This window comes from Asterias rubens, chromosome 5 (genome assembly GCF_902459465.1).
Source record: "Asterias rubens chromosome 5, eAstRub1.3, whole genome shotgun sequence".
Lineage (NCBI taxonomy): Eukaryota > Metazoa > Echinodermata > Asteroidea > Forcipulatida > Asteriidae > Asterias > Asterias rubens.
Window position 1 is genome coordinate 14,491,972 of NC_047066.1, and position 22,875 is coordinate 14,514,846.

Sequence of the window (22,875 nt, forward strand, 5' to 3'; positions counted from 1 at the left end):
CAGAACTTGAATTTGATGCTCAAAACCACTCGGCCATGTCGGCCATGACATCCCATGCTTTAACTACTTACCTTCACCCTCATTTGGTGTGGTCCCGTACTGGATTGACAGTACAACATGAGGGTCTGCATTGCCACCATGCTGGACAATCTCCGTTGAATCCACCTCGTCAAACACAACCTGTGGGACTGGGACAGCCACCCGATGCTTTGGGGTCTGTGCAATGGATGCTTCAATGGTATCGCTTTGCCCGTCAGTTGCAAAGGATGATATGAATACTGAGTCGCAGTTCTTGGTTTGTAAAGTCTTGCCATTGAGGATCAGGCTAACGGTGACGAAGAGCTTTTCAGTTTGGAAGTCGGCCAACTGTGGTAAAAAAGAGCAGTACATTTAACAACAATATACCGTAACGAGTTTGAATGTCTTTAAGAACTTTTACTCCTAATGTTATAATTCTGTTTCTTATTTTTTTAATTTGTCCATAATGCCATAAACAGCGAGCATGTCTACAGTTAATGCGTTATATAAGTTTTGGTATTATTATTATTATTATTATTAGCAGACCAATTGAACTTTGCTCTTGAGGGGGGCACAGCAATTTCCCTCTAGTAAGGTGCACTTCTATGAGGAAAAGTAAATTTGTATTGAAACTTTGCAAAGGGCACCACAGCAAAAGCACAAGGCACCATGGCAACGGTGCTGTGGATTATTCCAAGACCTGGGATCTGATGTTTTGACAGACTGATGCCACTAAATAAATAGTTTAAACAATGGGAGAACAAACGAAGTCCTTGATTTACTGGGTCAACAAACATGTATGTGAACACGGACACAGAGGACACAGAGGACTCTAATAAAAACGACCATTATCCTACTCAAGCATGTCAAGCCATCTTGTTTTGCCCAGATGAAAATCAAGTTTACCAAACTTTGACTTGAAGGAAAATGTGGTCCCTTTTTGTTAACAGATAATTTACATAGATATTAAATTTGCATCGGGGATAAGGATATTCATTTTGATTTCATTTATTCATTTTTTTCACAGAACGCGGGTATGTACCAAGTATAAACTGCTAACCCGTACTGGTGCTAACACACAATCATAAATACCTAAGACAGTTTATCCATTCTAATTGGTCGAGGGGGCATCACGTGGACGATATAACACCAGTAAAAAGTGTTTGAACATGGGCGTGACACGCAAACTTGCACCTGTGCTTATAAGACAGTTTATTCATTCCTATTGATCAAGAGCTGGAACACCTGTGCCACATCACGCGATATGCGCGACGCACACCTCAATCTCCTTATAAGGAGTTTTCACCAGAGGGCCTTACCATTTCATAGCTAGAGGGGTGTTAAATCGAAAGAAATCATTGAACAATTAACAATTTTGCATTTTTTTAACTTATGACCAAAATCGGTTTAAAACTAGTGGTTTAAACCCGCCGAGGCCTGGTTCTTGATAATTTACCTCGACTTCTCTGTAAAATAATCAAGAACCGGGCCTCGGCGGGTGTAAACCACTAGTTTAAAACCTCTTCACCACACTTTGATTCCCTTATCGGTGTACAATGTATATGGGTATAAACCAAAACTTAGTATAGATAACATACATGATAATTAAGGTACACGTAAGTGCACAAAAGGTAATGTTACCTGACTTGTTGTAAGGTTCCATTTCAGCTTCAGACCAATATTTTTCAGGCCTGCCTTAGACAATTTGATGTGCGTTTCAGATGGTTCTGGTTCTGGTTCCGGTGCTTCCTCCTCTTCGCTTGGTGCTTCAGAAGCGACCTCGGGTTGAGGCTCTTGGGCTGGTTTTACAGCCGATGGCTCACGCAATCTATGAAGAACAAGAAAGGAGATTTAAATTTACAGGAAACAAATATTACTTAATTCAGTCCATTATGCAGCAGCAGCTCCAGAGTCGCGCCGAACCAAATTCTGAATTAACTATCTGAAAAGTTCAACGTCTTAAACAGAAGTCGCTAGAAGTCGAAACATCGACTGTTGCAGTCGTTTGGAACGACTCTGGAGCGCCTTGGTTTCAGACGTCCAACTTGTCATGAGCCGAGCCATGTTATGTTAAGTTCTGAAGCAAAAAGTTATTTGGTTCGACCTAGAGGGGCTCCTAATCTATTTGGGTCGACCTAGAGGGGCTCCTAATCTATTTGGTTCGACCTAGAGGGGCTCCTAATCTATTTGGGTCGACCTAGAGGGGCTCCTAATCTATTTGGGTCGACCTAGAGGGGCTCCTAATCTATTTGGTTCGACCTAGAGGGGCTCCTAATCTATTTGGTTCGACCTAGAGGGGCTCCTAATCTATTTGGTTCAGCGCGCCTGTCTGGAACGGGTGTAAGAATACTATATTTATAATCAGACGACCCACAGAAAGCAAATGAAAACTAATGTGACTATTGGTACAGTAAGGGATGATAATAATAATAATAATAATAATAATAATAAAAATAATAATAATAATAAATGATATTTATAGAGTGCCTTTTACAAAAGTTACAAAGCGCTGTACAATAAGGGATGCGCTTATTTATTGCAAAAGACTGGTCAATAACATTGGTTCCAGCTGATTGGCCCAGCGTTTGCAATCACAAGGTTGTGGGTTCGAATCCTACAAAGCTAACAGCTGATTTTACAATGACTAGAATAAGTATTGTTGTCTAGATACAAATATTTTTGATTTGTGCAACTCATATTCATAGACAATAAACCAATGTTTGTATGAGAGAGCTGGGCTGTTGCCAGTTTGGCATTTACATCCCTTGTGGGAGTTTTCCCTTGATTCCCTTGACGGAAAGATCATATCAACAAACAAACAAACAGTCAAAGAAACAAAAATAGCTGAAGAGGTGGAAGTTGTACTCACTGAGGTGTTTTTCTGTGAACTTCAGGCAAAGCCATTGGTGTTTTACCAGCTTGAATATCTTGATATGTTCTTACAAGGTCAAGAGTGAGTACGTGGAAAGGTTCACTCAGAAAAACCTGTGAAGTCAGACAATAAAAATAAATATGTTCCAGAAAATTGCATTGTGACCGCCTTGAGTTATATTTCAAAAGGTTATCAGGTGGTTGTACTTGTAGAACAAAAAGTGTCAAAATGAAGCATGTTGTATGCTCTTTTCAGCCATGTATAAAACTGAAAAAAAGTTTACTGTTGCTCTGTGACTCAAGTTCACAAAACCCATCACAAAAAGTATGGTCCCTTTTCGCAAAGAAAATATATCCTATCATTGTCAATGAATATAACAATAATAATAATGTATTATATAGCGCATTTTCCATATAAATGTTCAAATGCGCTAAAACACTTATATTATTAACAGAATAGGTGAGTTTTGAGCGTTGAAGATATTGATAGATTGTTGATAACAAAGAGAGAGCGTTAGTTTATTTCACAGTTTGGGAGCAGCAGTAGTGAAGGCTCTATCACCAAGTGTGGGTAGCATCTTGGGAGATGGGTGGTTTAGCGTGATGCCTTGAGAGGAGCGAAGGGAGTAGCTGGATGGTTGCGTGATAGTTATAAGTTCAGATAGGTAGGGAGGAGCTAGACCTTGGATGCGTTTGAAGGGTAGAAGGAGTATTTTGTATTCAATCCGGGACCTGATGGGTAGCCACAGCCTGGCTACCATGGGCAGCGCGCCATATCGATACCTCTCGTCACTAACACCTGGGAGGGATGTACTGAGGAACAACACCGATTGGCTCATGAAATTGGTTATGCATTAGATGTAAAGTGTGTACAGAAAAAACAAAAACATTCTTTAAGACCAAAGACATGTGTGCGCGCGTAGAAAGGTTTGATTACATACGCTCATTAAAATGTGCTAGATTCTAGAACATTTTAATGAACAAATTCCAGGGGTTATGATCGAGCAAGGCATGCTGGGGAAAAATGGCGCGGCGAGAGCGATCACTCCTGGGAACGAGGTTGGGGTAGCCAACTACTTGCAAGTTTGATTTTATTCACAGCTGATTTCTCATTCACTTACTTTGTAAATATTCGCTCGTATTTATTAGGTGGTGTTTTACTTCTTTTTAGTATGTACATATATGCCTATATCTGTGTATTGTTGTAATTGCTTTTAACTAATAATCGTTTTATTCTTGTTCATGCCAATAAATGTCTGTATATTTATAAGGAGAAAATAAAGTACTCTAATTCTAAATCTAAATAAAGGGAATACGACAAGGATCTAATCAATACCTGTCTCATCTGGTGATAGTCCCCAGCTTTCATGAATTTCTCTTTCAGTAAAATGAGGAGAGTGAGACACACATCCTCAAAGACAAGCCGGTTCCATCCGCTGGTGAAGCATTGATCCCAGACGTACATCACTGCTGGTGTCTTTAGTACGCATACAAACCCCTGTACATGTAAATAAATAATGATCGTCATATCAGTGAAGTCCATGAATGTTTTTGAGCCATTAGTTTGATTTGGTTGACCTAGGAACCACAACAAATAATTTAATGTTTTGTTTTGTTTATTTATGAGAGATTGCCTAGGCCACGGACGGCCAATTCAAGGTGTGGGCTACTGCCACCAGGGGCATGTTGCCACCTAGCTGCTAGGGCTGAAACAGAGTGCCCCCCTTCATGGTCCAAGGATTTAGACAGGAGTCTCATCAGAGCCAAAACGCTGTATCTCAATTTTGCTAAATGGGTATCTCGCATGAGAATGCTCGGGGTGCAACATTTGTACAACGTCAATCACAAGTTCGAGTGGTCAAGTTCACCCGGCCCAAGCTCTGGTGTTGTCAGCAGCAGAGAGTTTGATACCCGGTCATGAAACTTCTGCCCTTGAGCAAGGCACTTAACCATAATTACTTCGTAAAAAGTTCGGAATACTGCATTCTGCTCTACAGCCAGGCTCCTAGTGCATGGACGATACCCATTGCCTACATCTAATCATGGAGGAAGGAAGAGAAGGAGCTCGAACGACCCGCAAAACCGCAGAGTAATAAAAGAATACCCTGACAATGCCCCTGTCTGACAAGTGGAAAAAGATAGGAGACCTCCAGCTGGACGGCCGATTAACGAGGATTAGATCTCTTTGTACAGAACGTGTGGTACCGCCAGTCTGCGCTCTTGCCTGCGTGTAAAGTTGAATCATTGGAGACAAGAATTGTGAATATACATGTTTTCATTTACCGTTTGTGGTGTTTCACGGAAACATCATGGCATATTTTTACATTTTTTGTGACTTTCTGGTCACTAGCGGTGGTTCAAAATTTGGGTATTAGCACACGAGGGTGGTTGGTATTCAATTGTGTTTTTCGATTTGGTGGGCACAAGTGTACACAGTTTTTTCTGTATTATATCCATACGACATACGACATCATAGTTGAGTGAAGAACCCAGTGTGCACGCCCAAACTCACATACGCCAGGTCGCCCATTGTGTGTATAAGGTATGTGGGTTATTACGAGGTAAACGGCCGCGGTACCACGGGTTCGACTTTTGAAGTCCCTTCGTTCGAGCTCCTTCTCTTCCTTCCTCCATGATCTAATGGACTGTGAAGTGACCCTGTTTCAGTCCCAGGAGTAGGTTGCAATGTAGTGCGTTCCGCTCTACCATCCAGCCTCCTAGTGGATGATACCCACTGCCCATTGATAATAGTTAAAACTAAACAAAATAATAATAATAATAATAATAGAAATGCTTATAGCGCAATTCAGTACTGCAAGTACTCTCAAGGCGCTTTACAAAACAAATAAACAAATTTATACAAGAGAAAGCAACAAATAAACTAAACAATATAAGATTACAAAAAAGATTGAGTGAACAGGTGGGTTTTGAAATGTGATTTGAAGAGGTTCGGGTTTATCTGAGAACGGAGGGTAGCAGGAAGAGAGTTCCAAACAGGGGGGGGTGGGCTGAATGCAAAGGCTCTTTCACCGTACGTTTTTGTTCTCTATGGGGGAACTTCGGAGAAGCTGTGAAGAGGATCTGAGTGACCTTGTCAGGGTGCAACAAATATTTGAAAAATTAGTTACTGATACTAAAAACTAAATCTAAAAACCTTAACAAAAAAAAACATGACAAACATTAAAGCATTGTGTATTCTTTACCTCTCCAACCCACTTGCGTAGAAACATGATGGGATTAGCAAGGAGCTCTTTCGAGGTAGCAGTCATTGCATCGTTAGCATTGGTGCTCCAGCTCAGTGCAGCAGCCTTCCTCTTCTCAGCGTCGATCAAGTGAACCAGGAATTCCTGACACAAAAAGAAATCATTCTTGATACAGGCCTGTATGCTTTCGTTTTTGAAAATGCAAGGGCACCAAGGCATTTTCTCCTTGGTAAAGGGCACCCTATGAGGTGAGGAAATTGTAAGTTTTTACTGTAGCATTTCAAGGGAACCAATGGCCAAGGGGGCATGGAGGCAAACGCCTTCAGTGCCTCCGTGAAATATCAGGTCTGTTGATATGTTCTAAAAAGGTAAAGAGTGAGTACAGAAAGGGTTCACTCAGAAAAATCTGGGAAAAATCAGACAACAACAAACAAAAACTTACAGTATTTGGAAATGTATTGTGACAGCTTTTGTTAAGTTTTCAGATTAAAACTCAAAAAGTTTGTGTTCTGATTATTCTTAGTTCAGTTCATGGTGCAGCAACTTGTTTTTCTGTTGGTCAGAGCCAGGCATTGCCTGAATTGGTGGGTACGGCTCTGACTGCGGTCCTACGACTGCAGAAAATCATTCAATTATAAGAACTCACTCCGGCGCAGTGAAGTTAATAGTGAGAGGTCCCCTCAATTCGCAAAGCGAAAGTAGTAGTCCGGGCCAATGTCCTACCTTCTGCAGAGGTAGTAGTTAATTAGCAGGACAGTTCTTTTTAGAACTGAGAACTGAGAAGTCTCCCGAATTCCCCAAAATGTACCCCACAGCAGTAAAGAAGTTTCCTGAATTCCTAAATCTACTCTGAGCAGTAAAGAATAGCAAGACAAGTTCTCAAAAGAGCATAATCTACCCAGCAAGTCGATAAAATTACACACAGTTTATCGCAAACCAAATATACTATCAGTCAATTGCTTTCCAGAGTCTTTATCTTTAACACCTTGAACTGAAAAGTGCTATATTGGAAATGGACCTTAATTATTACAAAATGGTTGTCATTTTCTGGTTTCCTGGATGGTTATAGACATGTACATTGTACAATATAAACAGGACTATAATGATACTGAAAAAATGTAACAAATAACAAATATTAGAAGTGAGTAAAGCCTGGTTCATACTTCCTGTGAATGTAAATGCGATATGAATTGAGACGTCACAAATTTGCAACAAATAAACTGTGTCCAACCATAGCGAACCATTCCCTGCGAAAATAGCCATGTGACGTCAAAATTCGCTTCGCATCCGCATATGCAGGAAGTATGAAGTATGAACTAAGCCCAGGCTGGTGGGGATTGAAAATATTTAGTTTTAGCATTATAGAGCAGAGTTCTCTGAAGCTTCTCTTACCTTGGGATCAAGTTTGACATTCTTGACTGCACATTCTTGTAAGTGGTTATACAGATCCCCATCAGTAGCCTGTAGCCGAGCCATGGCTTGCTCTGCTATAGCAAACACCTCTGGCCATTTAGGGAATGCATGCGTCTGCAGGAGGTTAAGGTACAAGGCTAACTCATAGGGGTGCTCCTCTGCAAACAAAATAAATACATATTTAAAGGCAAAGTCTACCTTTGGTTTTTGAAATCGAAACGTTAGAGTCTTCTCACTTGGTGTATCCCATCATAAGCATAAAATAACAAGCCTGTGAAAATTTGGGCTCGATTGGTCATCGAAGTTGCGAGAAAATGCTAAAAGAAAAAACGAACTTGTGTGCTTTCAGATAGGAATAAAAGACTTCTAGCTAGAAGTCTTTTATTATTTTAGTGAGAAATTACGTTTTTCTCAAAAACCGTGTCATGACATGTGTTTAAAATAAATCCGTAATTCTGGCTATTGAGAATTGATATTGTTTTAATGTTTTCTCAAAAAGTAAAGCATTTCATGGAATAATATTTCAAGTCTTTCACCATTACCTTCTGTAAACCCTGTAAATTATTTGTAAATCTGTGAACTTTTATTTTTTTGTTCAGTACCGAAAGTGTGTAATGGCTTTGAGAACTCCGTATTCAGTACAGAATAGATTTGTACTTTTGAAATGAATAAATTAAGTGCAACAAGATTGTGTCTCATGCTAATGACAGAATAAGATGAATACATCAACATTATTTACCTTTTTGTTGGCTATCCTGAAATGCCAGCTGGAGAGGGAAGAGCCAGGCTATGAGAAAAGGCTCATAGCTCCTGTTGTACGTGTACAAGACATTCAGTGCTTCCCTAGCCTGGGCACAGACTGTAGGCCTGTAGGCCTCCATACAGGGCGTTGTGTCAAATTTCTAGAAACCAGAGAATGTTTCATTCATTATACCTCAGCTATTATAAACAATATCGTTACAATAATAGAATGTGTTTGTATGTTTTTTAACATGCAGTATTTTGGGATGATTAAAGGAAACTAAATTCAACTCCTCAAACAGTTGAAAAGACATTGAATATTTCAAAAGTCAGAAGATACACAGATGTAAGTCATGGCTGACCAAAAGGTCTGTACCAAAGAGTCAAGTTTTTGAGGTTTGTCTGTATGTTGAAATGATTATATTTCTACCTTTTAGTATTTCCAGGAGTTATAGATTTCAAGAAGCTTTTAACACAGTTAAAGGCAGTGGACACTATTGGTAATTAAGCATAAAACCTTACTTTGTAACGAGTAATGGGGAGAGGTTGATAGTATAAAACATTGTGAGAAACGGCTCCCTCTGAAGTGACGTAGTTTTCGAAAAAGTAATTTTCCACAAATTTTGATTTCAAGACCTCAAATTTAGAATTTGAGGTCTCGAAATCAAGCATCTCAAAGCACACAACTTCGGGTGACAAGGGTGTTTTTTCTTTCATTATTATTTCGCAACTTCAATGACCGATTAAGCTCAAATTGTCACAGGTTTGTTATTTTATTCATATGTTGAGATACACCAAGTGAGAAGACTGGTCTTTGACAATGACCAATAGTGTCCAGTGTCTTTAAAAGGAAGGATAAAGGCCGAGTTACACTGCAGCGATAACGAAAACAATAACAATAACGACGCTAAGAGAAGCATTCTATTTGTTAATTGAGCGTGGGCGTATTCTTCGTGAAGCAATTCAACCAATAGAATGCAATCTCGGCCTTTAGCCTTCGCACGAACATTACACACTGAAAAAAAGGACAATCAAAAACAAGAAAACAAAGGGAGTGAAAAACAAACAGTTTTCAATTGAATGATGAAAGATTGTTACTCAAAGCGCTTCCAACATTATTACTCCTGGTCACTGGGCCTTAATGCATTCCTTAAACCATCTCAGCTCCCTGGGGAGTATGCAGACTGTGCAACATAAATTTGTGGTACTCAGCTAAATCAATCACAAGAACCATCTCTGCCCTCACAGGTACCCATTCACTCCTGGGTGGAGAGAAGCAATTATAGTTAAGTATCTTGCTCAGGGCCACAAGTGTCACGACCGGGATTGGAACCCACACTCTGCTGAACAGAAAGAAGCACCAGAGCTTAAGTTCAGTGCTCTTATCGTTCGGCCACGACACTCTCTGTTTAGAAATGATTACCTCATTGACAGCTGTCTCAATCAGACCACCAATTGGACACTCAGTTGCCCTTGTAGTCTTCAAGTCAACTTTGCCCTTTGACACGGCTTTGGCGAACCTCTTACGGGTCATCTTCTCAGAGGGTCTGAGTGAAAAATGAGTTACGTTTGTCAGGTTTACAGAAAATTACCAGTATTCATGGTAGTATTGTATGTGGGTTATTGGATCTGGGACGTTAAAGGTACTGGACACCGTTGGTAATTGTCAAAGACAAGTATTCTCACTTGTGTATCCCAAAAATATGCAGAAAATAACAAATCTGTTAAAATTTGGTCACAGAGTTTGCAAGAAGACATTGAAAGAAAAATTACTCTTGTCGCACAAATTTGTGTGCTTTCAGATGCCTAAAACAAGGCTTCGGCTTGAAGTCTTTTAATATTTGAGTGAGAAATTAACTCTTTTTTAAAAACTAGAGTTGTACATTAGTTCAGAGGGGACCGTTTCTCACAATGTTTTATCTATCAACAGCTCTCCATTGCTCATGACCATGAAGTGTCCAGCGGCCTTTAAAATCCCATACCGAGAGTGTACATTTTAAAAATTCACTTTAAAGCCCAAGCTGGAGTATATAAGCCGAAACAGTGCCTTAAAAAGGGTCCACGTATCAATTTCAAATTTGAAAGTCTTAAAGCTGTGTTCCCATTGGACTTTTCTTCCGCTTGCAAGGGGATAGTTATCCTGACTGGCTTTGCTGTAAATTAACCGCGCATTCCCACCTGGACTTGTGTTCGATGTTGCATAGCGTTTTACAGCATGATCGCACTAGGTTTACAGTGCGTAGTGTTCCCATTGGACTGTTTATTGGCCTTGGCAAGTTACCATGGCTGAGTGGAAGTGTACCCCAACCCCTTTCTGCGTGTTATTTCTACATCAAGTGTTGACAGGGACGTCAGCATGCGTCCCCATTGGATTTAATTTTGTCATTCTACAGAGAAGTCACTATACTTTTGACCCCAAAAAAGTCCGGGAACACAGCTTAAAACATTGTGATGGATTATTCTGAAAACTCTTACTTGTCTTTACTTGCCCCTCCATCATCAACCATTCTAAGAAGAATCTCTGCCCACAAGTAACCACGCAATGTTGCCGGTAGTTGCTGCCCTGAAATTCGCCGGCACACTTCATCAAGTCGGCTTGGGTCGCGCTGGAGAATTACGTACAAGGATTTGCCGAGATGATCACTGGTATTGCTGGAGAGATTTGACCCCCTTGATTCCTCTGAATTGGCTGAAAGTGACAAAAACATATGCAATTCAACTGAGGAGCTCAGAGCAGCAATTTATATGCAGGCTGGGGAGTCAATTTCTACACAAAAAGCAGGCAAGTTCAGCACATCCCTTTAGATGTTCTTAATGAGATGTAAATGACTTGTAGTTTGTGTGTGCCAGTTTTGATCAAACTCCTTATTGGAAACATCCAAAGAAGCAATTCTGCATTAAAATGGTCTTTTGAAGAAAACAACATAAAATCTTCAAATGGAATCTTTCCAAAAAACAAATTTGTTTGTGTGCAGACTAAACACAATTAAATAGTCAAAAACACAAACAGCACCATACAGTACAGTACATAATAACTACACGTATTAATATTTAATACATTAATATGAATTTAAAATGAATCTTCTCCAGAAAACTGATCAAGCTGCCTAAACAAATAGAAAACGTTATACAAAATGAAAATGATTGATATTATAAACGCTGTATTTGCAGCTACATTTGTAAACGAAACCAAATTTAAGTCTCTGTGAACAATAGTATAACTTCAGTTCCCTCTAGAAGTTTTCAAATCGACAAATGAATACCTTTTTTAACTGAACCCTCCACAATCATAAGCTCTCTTTCCAAACCATTATTGAAGATTTTCCTCGCGTGATCGAGGAACGTTTGCATTTCCGTCATTCCCTGGTCTCGTTCTTCTCTCTGCTCCTGAGGCAACGGTGTGGATGAGGTACTACTGGATGACGTGGGGAGATATCCGAGCTCTTTAATGGCTTGGTCTAGCTTTTCACGGAGGAGGAGCTGGGTCGAGCGATGGTGTCTTTTCTTTGCCTCAGCATCGAGCGCATCCATGTCATTAGGATCCTATATTTTGAATTTTAACATGTGATTAAATCTCATGGGCTGATCTTTCATCTTTGAGGGGGGGGGGGGCCAAGGTCACTTTTGAAAAGGGCACATTTCAAAAGTTTTGGAATCTTTCGAAAGAGTATCAATAAAGCCAAGACCTTGGCATCTATGCCTCCATTTCAAACTTTACATGATAATCAAAATGTTGAAATTTATAATACCACTGCAGTGAGATTAAAAAATTGAGAAACGGGGCTAAAGGCCGCGTTGGATATGAGATGTAGACAAGCTTAATTTTGTTTAATCACATGCACACAGGTCTAGTGCGCATTTTAGGTGAAGCAGTGTTTACATGTATCTGCTTACCCAAATTTGTATGCCTCAGTGCAATTTCACTTCCAAACTGGAGAGCTACCTGTACATACATGTACACGTATTTGTAGGCATGCTGACAGCAGCCTCTTTTGTGACATGGTGCAAAGGATCCTTACCCAACTATTATTCTAGATTAGGAGATTGAAACTGACATATTCTCCAAAAACAGCAAAATATTAGCACTCCGCACCAGTAGGCCTACCCACATCTTAGAGGGGGGGTGTCAAAATTTACAGACGTACGCGCATGCTTTATGTTTACCCCTGTGTGACTGCACTAACTACAGTTTTGGCCCAAGTTTATGGGCTCTGCTCACCGCCGAATACACACAACAAGTGCTGAATTTCGCCACCAGCTGTGTAAGCATAGCATGACTAGTAACGTAGCATGCGCACAAGCCACAAATCCCGCTAACCCATTCTTACGGTAAGCAGAGCCATGAATTTTGGCCCTGCAGTGCCGATGTAGTGATAGTGTGAGAGCTACATGTAGGTGGTGGAATATTTTGGCTGACATACAGGTATTTTGAACAAAAGTGACACCATTATAGTGCAGAGTGCTATTTTGCTACACAAAATACAACATAAACAAAACAAAAGCCAGGGACATAATGTATGCCTGGAATGAAAAATGTAAATCATAAAACTGTAGCCCGAAGGCCTTCAATTCCAATAATCCAATGTCCCTGGCCATTATTAAAAATCTTACATCTATAATTATTAACTTCGAAGATCAACACAAAAAACCAACAACCCACCTGAACATTTGGATTTTGCACCTCATTTTCCATGAATCGTTTGATGAACAACGGTCCAAGAAGCTGCATGATCATCTGTCTACTGTCGTCATCATCAGTGGAGAGATCCGACTCTAGGCTAAGTGCTAGTTTCTCACTGACGCTAGCATGCACCTATCACATGGGTATAGTACATAGTAGAATCAGATTGCAAGTTTTGGCATGAATGATGGAACTCAAGAGAATTGGTTTCTTTCATTTTCTAAGAATCTTAAAGGCATTTGACACATTTGTTAATTACTCAAAATATATGTTGGCACAAAACTTGCTTGGTAATTAGCAACAAGTAGTATAAAATATGATCAAATACCGAGGCGAAGCCGAGGGTGCCATTTGCTCCCGAGGGTGTACAAAACCCTTGGTAACAGCCATCACAGCGTGCAACAATTGTTTTGTTATACCTTGGTAACATTACAATAATTTTTCTTCGCGAAGTTCAGTTGTCATCTTCAAATACGACGTAGAATGCATAGCAGACGAACAGTTGTTCAAATAAGAAACAATTCTTCACTGTTCCCTCGAACCCGCAGTCGTTTCGTACGTACACCACTAGAAATCAGCCAACGGTGGCAATAATCAAGGTGATGTACAACGATTAACATCACTCATTTTACCCATTGCGCTGTGCAGCCATGGTACATGCGTTTTTGTATCACATGATGTGATTGGTACTCGATCAATGAAACTTCACAATTTGTAATCAAGGTATAACAAAACAGTTTGGTCCATGCATTGAAACACACAAACCTTTTATAAGTTTTTAAAAAAATGTAATTAACTTTGCCAAATCTGCAGTTAGTCAAAACATGTTTCAGTTTAAGGGCATGCATGCACTTTACAGTAGTGATGTTTTAGGATTGAACAACACAACGTAAAAAGATAGCAAAAAACAACAGGAGAAAGCACACACAAAAAATATCTGTAGAATATGTTTTATTCAGTTTTCCACATGTTTAATGTATTCCAACAAACTGTAATTATTTCAATTTCAAGTGACGATTTCAATAAAACTTAATTGGGGTAACTGTGTATCTGAATTTCTCCATTAAGTCAAACTCTCAACTCAACATGAGTTTGATGGATTAAGTATTTTTTGTCCTATGTAAATAAACTATTGTATTTATCATGGAAATGGTGGAGAGCAGGAAAAGTTATGTGCAGGCATGATATTTGATTCTAGGACAACGGCACAAGGGCTGAACTGAGTATGGTTTAATGGACTCATCAGGCTATTAAAGCATGGTTCATACAGTGCATGTACTTCCTGCTACAAATTTGCATTGATTAATTCGCATTAGTTGAAATTTGTTCAACTCTTGCGAAACATTCGCTGCGAAAACAGCCCTGTGATGTCTAAGTTCTTTGCACTCGCAGGAAGTATAAACTAGGCTTTAATCACATTTTTTCCCTGATTGTTCCCAGGCAAATGAAATCCGAAATCCGACTTCAGTAAAAGAGATGTCAAATTTGCATTGGGGATAAATAACTTTAAAAAAAATGTTGTTTACCCACACCCTTGATACAATTCTAGAGCAAGGGTTGTGGGTTTGAATCCCACCCGAGTAACATGCCTGTGATATTTTTTCACAGTTCTTGGGAAAGCACCGAGTATAAATTGCAGACTTAAGTAGGAAGAATAGGGCCTATCATGCCTGCATGTGATGAACATTAATATTTGGGGTTTTCCTATAAAACCCCAAACATTAGAGTGCATCAACTTTCAGTTGGATGACCAGCGAGAAGTTTTAATGATAGTTTAGGTTTTTCAGTATATATTCATGTTTGGTTTTTAACATTCTCTCACCTAAAATGGAATCCATGTGAACAGGGTATGATATAAAACCATGACAACAGAACAACTACATGTACATGTACTGTAAGCATGAAAAACAAACAACAGTAACTACATGTATGTCAGTGTATAAGGTTTAAACATGACGTGAGAAACTAAAGAATCAACTTTTTTAGAAACAATAAAATCTACCGAGGTGATGTAAAGTGGAAATTGTAAGTCTGTTGTTAGAAAAGAGAGATGTAATGAAGACAATACAATGAATAGCATAGACACTCTTTCTGTTGACTAATCATTAAGTACTACATTTTCATTTCAATTCAATTATTCCGATTGTTAAACAAAGAACTCTCAGAAAAGTGGACACTAATGGTAATTACTCAAAATAATAAGTAGCATAAAACCTTACTTGGTATCGAGTAATGGGGAGAGGTTGATTGTATAAAACATTGTGAGACGCGGCTATCTCTAAAGTAACGTAGTTTTCCAGAAATTCGAATTCGAGACCTCAGAATTAGATTAGATCAAAAATACTGCAAAATTATATGCAACAGGGATGGACTGCAAATTCCCAAATGTCTAAGCTACAGAGTTAGATTTTGAGGTCTCAAAATCAAGCATCTGAAAGCACACAACTTCGTGTGACAAGGGTGTTTTTTCTTTCATTATTGTCTCGCAACTTTGACGACCAATTGAGCTCAAATTTTCACAGTTTTTATTTTATTTTATGCAATGTTGATATACACCAAGTCAATGAGAAGACTGGTCTTTGACAATTACCAATAGTGTCCAGTGTCTTTAATCCTTGTACTACATTAGTCAATAACCCAATTGAGAGAAGACAATGAGGGAAGGAGGGAAGTTTCCGTTAAAAAAAAAAATTCAGGGACTGACCCACTTACATAGTCAGGTAGGCAGGCCGGTATGCTTCATATTTGGAAAGGCAAGAGCACCAAGCCATTTTCCCCTTAAAAACAACAGCTTCGGTTTTGGCTCCATCACGTACTTATTTTGAGTAAACAAAAACAAATCTCACAAAACTTTGATTCCATGCTACAGTATTTTTGTTTTGAAAAATATAAATTTAAATATTGTACATCTTTCCAATATTATATTCTGCTGGAAGTACCATCTATTTCAAACAGCAAATAACAACCGTTTCAGACAGGCGCTCTGAGCAGTGTACATGACAAATTTTGACATCATGAAAAGTTTGAAACAACTGAGCGACTGGGCGCGCTAGCAGTCGATTGATCAACTGTTGCAGTTGTTTGGAACAACTCTGGAGCGTCTTGGTTTTAGACGTCGATCTTGTCATGAGCCGAGGCTAATGTAAATGTTATGTTATATTATATTCACCCTCAAAACCAAAGTTTACTTGGGTCGACCTAGAGGCTTCTTATCTATTTGGTTCGGCATGACTCTAGCACGCTTGTCTGAAATGGTTGTAACAGTGTTAGAGAAACTTTTTAACAACAAACAGACAAGAGTGTCAAAGATGTGAGTAGGAACAAAGAGATGAGGTCACATGACTGACCTTTTCCCATGGTGACCCCGGTAAAAGCGTCTCATGCAATGCAGAATCCAACCAGTGCGAGTTGAAAGGGTGGTGTCTACTGCGCTCAGACAGCCTGCCCCCTTGTGACAAGTTTAGTCCAGTTTTGCTCTCCATTTCGCATCCGGTCACCACAATACTTTGGCACTTTCTACTCCTTTCAGGAGTTGAAGCAGTACAATAACAAGATTTATAAATTTTAAAAATTTTGTGTTTTAGTGTTTTGGAGGTTTTTCAATTCAAAATATAATTTTAAGCTCTTAAGTAGCAGTTCCACAGAATATTGCACATCTCATTCAACGCATGAGAATATTTTTTTATCTCAAACTGAATACGTTCCCAAATCGGCAAAGAAACATGATCCAATGCTCAGTTTAACTTGGTTCTCGGACCTTATTTACATAGAGTCCACCAGTATATCACCAGCTAGTTAGCAGCAACTGAGAAACATCCGTCATCAGCTGTACAGGTATGCACAAAATACTTTTATCAAGTAATTTATGCCAGGCGATTTACAGTTTGCAGAATTGGCGATTACAGACATACAGTGTTGTCCTTTCCCAAAGCACTAGCCAAGTAGAATGTTCTCATCTCCTGTATTGATTTGTCCAGTTTGCCCAGAGCAGATTGAAGAAAGTGGGCTACAAAAACAAATGACCTTCCCCGGCCTCTGTGTTCCAGTGGGTTCCAGTGGGTTCTTCCAATGGGTTCCAATGGGTTCCAATGGGTAAATATAGGTGATCACACAAGGTTTATCCAGGTGGCTGAAGTTTAGGAGGGCTCTGTCCGTAGCAGTGTTTTGCAATTGGATCCCTGTATGTGTTTTCGTGTTGTACACTCTGGAAAAGGGTAAAACAAACAGGCATAGATTTGATTAAACATGGCACATTATCGTGTGTAATTATTAAGGTTTGGCGTGGGAGAGTGGGCTGCATGTGAAATATCCCATAGACATCTAAGACTACACCTGTACATGTACGATAAAGAAAATGAAATACATGCATCTCAAAAATTGGATTTCCCTTTTATGGTTTGTACTATCGGAAAATTAACTGGACAGGTTAGGCCACTACAACAAATATTTTGAATGGATCATTTCAAGGGCACAAAGGCAATGACCAGGGGCATGGTAGCACTTGCCTCCGTGGCTTCTATGAGGTACACATGTATCAGGCCTGGAACATTTCAAGGGCACAAAGGCAACGACGGGGGGCATGGTAGCAATTGCCTCTGTGGCTTCTGTGAGGTACACATGTATCAGACAAAAAACATTTCAAGGGGCACCATGGCGTCTACACGTTGGTAAAGGGCACTTCTATGAGGAAGTTGTAAAGTGGAACAATTCAAGGGCATAAAGACAATGACCAGGGGCATGGAGGTGATTGCCCATGTGAAGCATCTGGCCAGCAGTTGCCAGGACTGTCTATGGCTGAGACCAATCAGACACTGCATATGGATACAGCCTGAGAGAGGTTACGAGTTGGCATACCTCGTTGCGTGTCGGGGCCGAGCACCGAACTCAAGCTGTGATCAGCATAGTGTGGGTTTGAGTCCCAGTCTTGAAACGCATGACACTTAACCATTGTTGCTGGGCCTTTTGGATGGTACGTAAAGTCATTGGTCCCATGTGTTGTGTAATGCAGGTAATAGAGCCCAGTGCACTTATTGAAAAGAGAAGGGGTTCGCCCTGTTGTTCCTGGTTTGATAGGCGCCACAGCACCTTGTACAATGTTGTGAGTCATTACATGGCGCTATAAAGGGATAGGGCTCATACTTCCAACACGTAGGTCCACCATACCTTGCAGGACAAAATAATGAGTGCTTTGATACACCTTTATAGGTGTGAATAACGCTATAAGAACCTATTATTTTTGTTATTATCTTCAAGTACGCGCTAATCCTCCAATCAGATTGGCAGAATGGAGTGGTGATAAAAACCTACATATTGCACGGCTAATATCACTACCATGCGTATTGTGTGTTCTATGTCACGCGGCAAGTTTGCTTGCAGATAAGTACGTTATCACACGTGCGCTCGTGGAAATACGGAAAATATAGCGCGTCTGCGTCCCATATCCAACTCGGCCTTCGGTCTCGTTGGATATGGGACGCAGAAGCGCAATATTTTTCCGTATTCCACTCGCACTTGGGTGATAACTTATATTATCACCTCAGAGGAAGTACGGCACTTGGCAAGGCCTAACTTAGTACGCTGTCTGAACATACCCATAGGTGTGAATAACGCTAAAAGAACCTAGTATTTTTGTTATTATCACCTCAGAGGAAGTACGGCACTTGGCAAGGCAAAGCTCGTAGTGATTCCTCACACCCTTTAACAACAGCTTCAAGGTGTTGCTGGCCTTCCCTAGAACACCTTGTAGTAAAGACTCCTGCAAGAACAAAGTTGAACTTAGGCCTTTAAAGAGAGCGGGGACTGATTTCACAAAGAGGTACATGCTAGATTGGTCTGAAGTGTGAATCAATCAAAATTGCTAAGCAAAGTGTGACGTCACAATACAAGTCACATCATAATATTTGAAGCTCATTTAAGATGGATATTTGGGTGCGTTCGACTAGCTTCCCTGTGTCGACCCCGCGGTGCTCATTTGGGTGAGCCCCTGACAAGAGCTAATCAAACGATCACTTGCCCTTTCGTGGTGATGTCATGCACCTCAGGCCAGCCCCAAGTGACCATTCCAAAGCAGGGTACTTGGGGCTGACCGGAGTGAGCCCCTGGAATGACGCCAAAGCTATTCGAACCTACCGGGGGCAGATTGGGGTCGACCCAGGAAGCTAATCGAACGCACCCTTTAATAATGATAAAATACAATGATAACAATAAGTAGACTTTCTTTTTTCTTGTTATGCATGATGTAAAATTGATTCACACTCCCTCAAACTGTTCAAAAATACTGCAAAATTACATCGAACAGGTATGAACTGCAAATTCCCAAATGTCTACCACATAAGCTATAGAATTAGATTTTGAGGTCTCAAAATCAAGCATCTGAAAGCACACAACTTCTTGCGACAAGGGTGTTTTTTCTTTCATTATTATCTCCCAACTTCGACGACCAGTTGAGCTCAAATTTTCACAGGTTTGTTATTTTATGCATTATATATGTTGAGATACACCAAGTGAGAAGACTGGTGAAAATAACCAATAGTGTCCAGTGTCTTTAAAACAAATGAGGAAACAAACGAACCCTACACTAACCTTCTCAGGGTGCATACAGCATGACACACAGTCCTCATAAATGGAACAGCAGTTAGTGTCGTCTCGACAGGAGCTGCAAGAATAAAGCACTGAAGACTCTGACTCAGGGTCGCAGCAGTTGTTGACCAGAACGGCTTTCCTCGGACACACAAAACCTGCAGTTTACAAAAGAGATTCATGGAAGAGCATTATATAGATCAAATTCAAAAAGGGACTTTGAGCTTCTTTTTTTTTAAGCAGATATTTTCCGTTTACCCGTTTACAACGCTGACCTTTGACATTTATTTGTCACACATGTAGCTGCTGCTAACCGTTCGCAAAGCAAAAAAAAAGGCATTTGACTTGCAATTGAACTGTAAGGTCATAAATGACAATTTCAGATTTGTAAATGATCACAAGGTCATTATTTTTTTTGTGTAGAAAGAAATTGAAAAAAATTCTTTTATTTTATTTTCTAATCGGCAAAAAATAATTTGTGCATATCGGGCAGATACCTTAGCTTGGCACGAGGAAAACCCTGCCTTACTCTTAAGGAAGTTTCACACAAAAAATGAATATAAATCAGTTCTGCATTATTTCCATTCCTTTACATCTTTGAGTTTCCAGGGCCCAACTTCATGGCAAAGAATCAACGCTTGCAGAAGAAGGGAATTCCCCGCTTACATGTACTTCAAGCAAATTTCACGGGTTGTCAGGGAATTTCACTCAAGGGCCTGCGTACTCCACATTACCACGATTACTATGCATTCTTTGCTTACAATACACAGCTACTGCAGAAATTTTGCACTTGCTCTATAAGCTGAGAATGGCGATAGTAAGCGCAGAATTCATCAGTAAGCAGTAGTTATGAAATTGAGCCTGTCCCTGATCACTTACCTCTATTGTCAACAACTAAGGTGTGTCCTTGTTTTGAATTAAGACAGGACGACGAGTTGTTTTTGTCAATAACCTCAACACGTGACCTCAGTTGAAGCTGCAGGGTTGTGTGTGGGAGGTCTTCAAATCTGTCACTGATCACACCAATTGGATCGGCCTAAAATTTAATCGAAATGATGTATACACAAATTCAAACTAATGCAATTGTTTGGTTGGGAAAAAAATGCACTATCAGAAATGCTCCATCTGTTTTGCACTTAGTCAGCATTACACATGAGTGATATTTTTTTCTTCTCAAAGGATTTGGGTCCTTTTTGTAACACCAAACATAATGTCAACAGATGTACATTAAACTAGAACCGCAAGTCTCAAAAATAATGTTTGGCTCATGAGACGAAAATTATTTCAGCATGTAAAAAATATTTTTGTGACATTGTTTTTCTCATTTCTCAAAAACTGCATTTACAGCACCTAAGCAAGTAATATTTTAAGGGGTGAGTTTAATGTAAATTGGCAAACATTGTGTTTTGTGTCAGAACTACAAAAAGTACCTAGACCCTTTAAAGAGTCAAGTTATTGGTTTACATCCGGGTGCCCCGACTTCTCGCGATCACAGGATGCGCGATCATCAGGAAGCAAATTATAAACAAGATGGCGTTCCCCAATCATGACAAACTTGAATGTAATTTTTATACACGTATTTATTATTGCCATTTTTAAATGTAATGATTCCATTTGATCAAGAAACGGTAAATCATTCAGTAAATTAAGCCCCGTCATGTATCATTGTACTGGGAAGGATTTTACAAAGAGTATAAGACTAGTCTTATCTTGAGTTAAGACGAGTAACTCGTCCTAACTTAGGACTTCCTTGAGTTTTCAATAACTCCTAGGACTAGTCCTAAAGAGGTACTGGTTACTTCGGCACCTTGCAAACTAGGTACCGGTTACTTCGGCCCCTTGCAAACAAGGTACCGGTTACTTCAGCACCTTGCAAACTAGGCACCTACAAACTCGGCACCTTGCAAAGTCGAAACCTTGCAAACTCGAAACCTGCAAACTCAGCACCTCGCAAACTCGGCACCTTGCAAACTGGGCACATGCAAACTCGGCACCTTGCAAACTGGGCACCTGCAAACTCAGCACCTTGCAAACTCGGCACCTGCAAACTCGGCACCTTGCAAACTCGGCACCTGCAAACTCGGCACCTTGCAAACTCGGCACCTTGCAAACGCAGCACCAGCAAACTCGGCACCTTGCAAACTGGGCACCTACAAACTCGGCTCCTGCAAACTCGGCACCTACATGTACAAACTCGGCACATACAATCTCGGCACCCAGTTCACAATTGACGGACAATAGATGCAATTAAAATTTTTGTTGAACTTGCATGATGTTTAATTCCCAAATATTTGTATATCAAAACATAAATGGGTGTAATTTGTAGTTAATTTAACAAGTTGATCAAATAAAACATTTTATGAATGGGAATAAAAGGGTAGCGACTAGTTCTTTCACGGCCGTTTAAATCCTCGCAGAGTCGAATTGCCGTGTGATACAGGCCCTCCCCTTCGGCTGAGGCCTTTACAAGGCTTTATCAAACATCAATTCGACCCTGTCTGTTTTAACAGGAAAGTTGTTAGTTTAGGTTTTTACCCATGGCCATACAACCGACAATTTTTCACAATCAAAAACTATAGTATTACCATAGAGCAAGGAAGTTTTGCTCTATGGTATTACTAATTAGCCTAGTATTAATTTATTAAGATTCAGATGTGTTTGGATCTGAAATCTGAATGACACTGGATACTATTATTACTACTAATCAAATACAAATAATCTGTATCCTCAGATTCTTGCCACCTAAAGAATGGTAGTTGGCAGGTAATTTTTGCAAGCAATCCGTAAATTAAAGAACCCTTCAATTTTTCATGTTCAATACTGTGCTCCATCCATGATGTACAGGCCCTGCTGTATTTACTGTACATTCCATACCGATTTCCACGTACAAATCCATAAAAAGTATAACACCACTGAATACAAAACGTTCTTCTTGTGATATTTGCCTACCTGATTAAATGTACTATTTATAAAGTAGCCCAAGGAAAAAAAGAATATCACCGCCAACACCCAACGTCGACGCAAAAATCTTGCCGGAAACATGAGACTTCTGGACGAGGGACCGTGTGAAATAAAGAAAATTTCACGACCATTTTTGACTTCAGTCCAACAATTTTACATTCATCAACTCATCTCAGTTTTCGATGACGTCACACTTGGATGATGTCATCGTTTAATTAAGTCTTAAAAGAGCCGTTGAGGGCAGTATGTCCAATTACCGGGCATGGAACACGCGGACACTATTGGTATTGTCAAAGACCAGTCTTCTCATTTTGGTGTATCTCAACATGTACATAATAACAAACCTGTGAGAATTTGAGCTCAATTGGTAGTCGAAGTTGCGATATAATAATCAAAGAAAAAAACACC

The 22,875-nt window shown here is 39.9% G+C and overlaps 2 protein-coding genes across 2 annotated transcripts in view; both read right to left on the reverse strand.

Moving 5' to 3' along the window:
- The window catches only part of LOC117290598, a 29,338-nt gene extending 12,912 nt beyond the window's left edge, over window positions 1–16,426 (reverse strand). Inside the window, exons 1-12 of the mRNA XM_033772057.1 lie at window positions 16,275–16,426; window positions 12,907–13,059; window positions 11,510–11,789; window positions 10,722–10,935; window positions 9,670–9,793; window positions 8,245–8,407; window positions 7,485–7,663; window positions 6,093–6,236; window positions 4,226–4,387; window positions 2,888–3,003; window positions 1,660–1,846; window positions 72–366 (exon numbers count right to left, since the gene is read on the reverse strand). Coding sequence (XP_033627948.1) covers window positions 72–366; window positions 1,660–1,846; window positions 2,888–3,003; window positions 4,226–4,387; window positions 6,093–6,236; window positions 7,485–7,663; window positions 8,245–8,407; window positions 9,670–9,793; window positions 10,722–10,935; window positions 11,510–11,789; window positions 12,907–13,059; window positions 16,275–16,409 — 2,152 coding nt within the window. The 5' untranslated portion in view covers window positions 16,410–16,426. The remainder of the gene's footprint in view (window positions 1–71; window positions 367–1,659; window positions 1,847–2,887; window positions 3,004–4,225; window positions 4,388–6,092; window positions 6,237–7,484; window positions 7,664–8,244; window positions 8,408–9,669; window positions 9,794–10,721; window positions 10,936–11,509; window positions 11,790–12,906; window positions 13,060–16,274) is intronic.
- Window positions 16,427–16,469: 43 nt separating this feature from the next.
- Window positions 16,470–22,643, reverse strand: LOC117290599 (UPF0454 protein C12orf49 homolog). Its single transcript, XM_033772058.1, has 5 exons — window positions 22,456–22,643; window positions 20,386–20,542; window positions 19,510–19,664; window positions 18,569–18,682; window positions 16,470–17,131 (listed from the first exon to the last, which is right to left on the reverse strand). Exons 1-5 carry the CDS (start codon window positions 22,546–22,548, stop codon window positions 17,045–17,047), a joined length of 606 nt encoding a protein of 201 aa, XP_033627949.1. The 5' UTR covers window positions 22,549–22,643; the 3' UTR covers window positions 16,470–17,044.
- Between the last annotated feature and the right edge of the window lie 232 nt (window positions 22,644–22,875).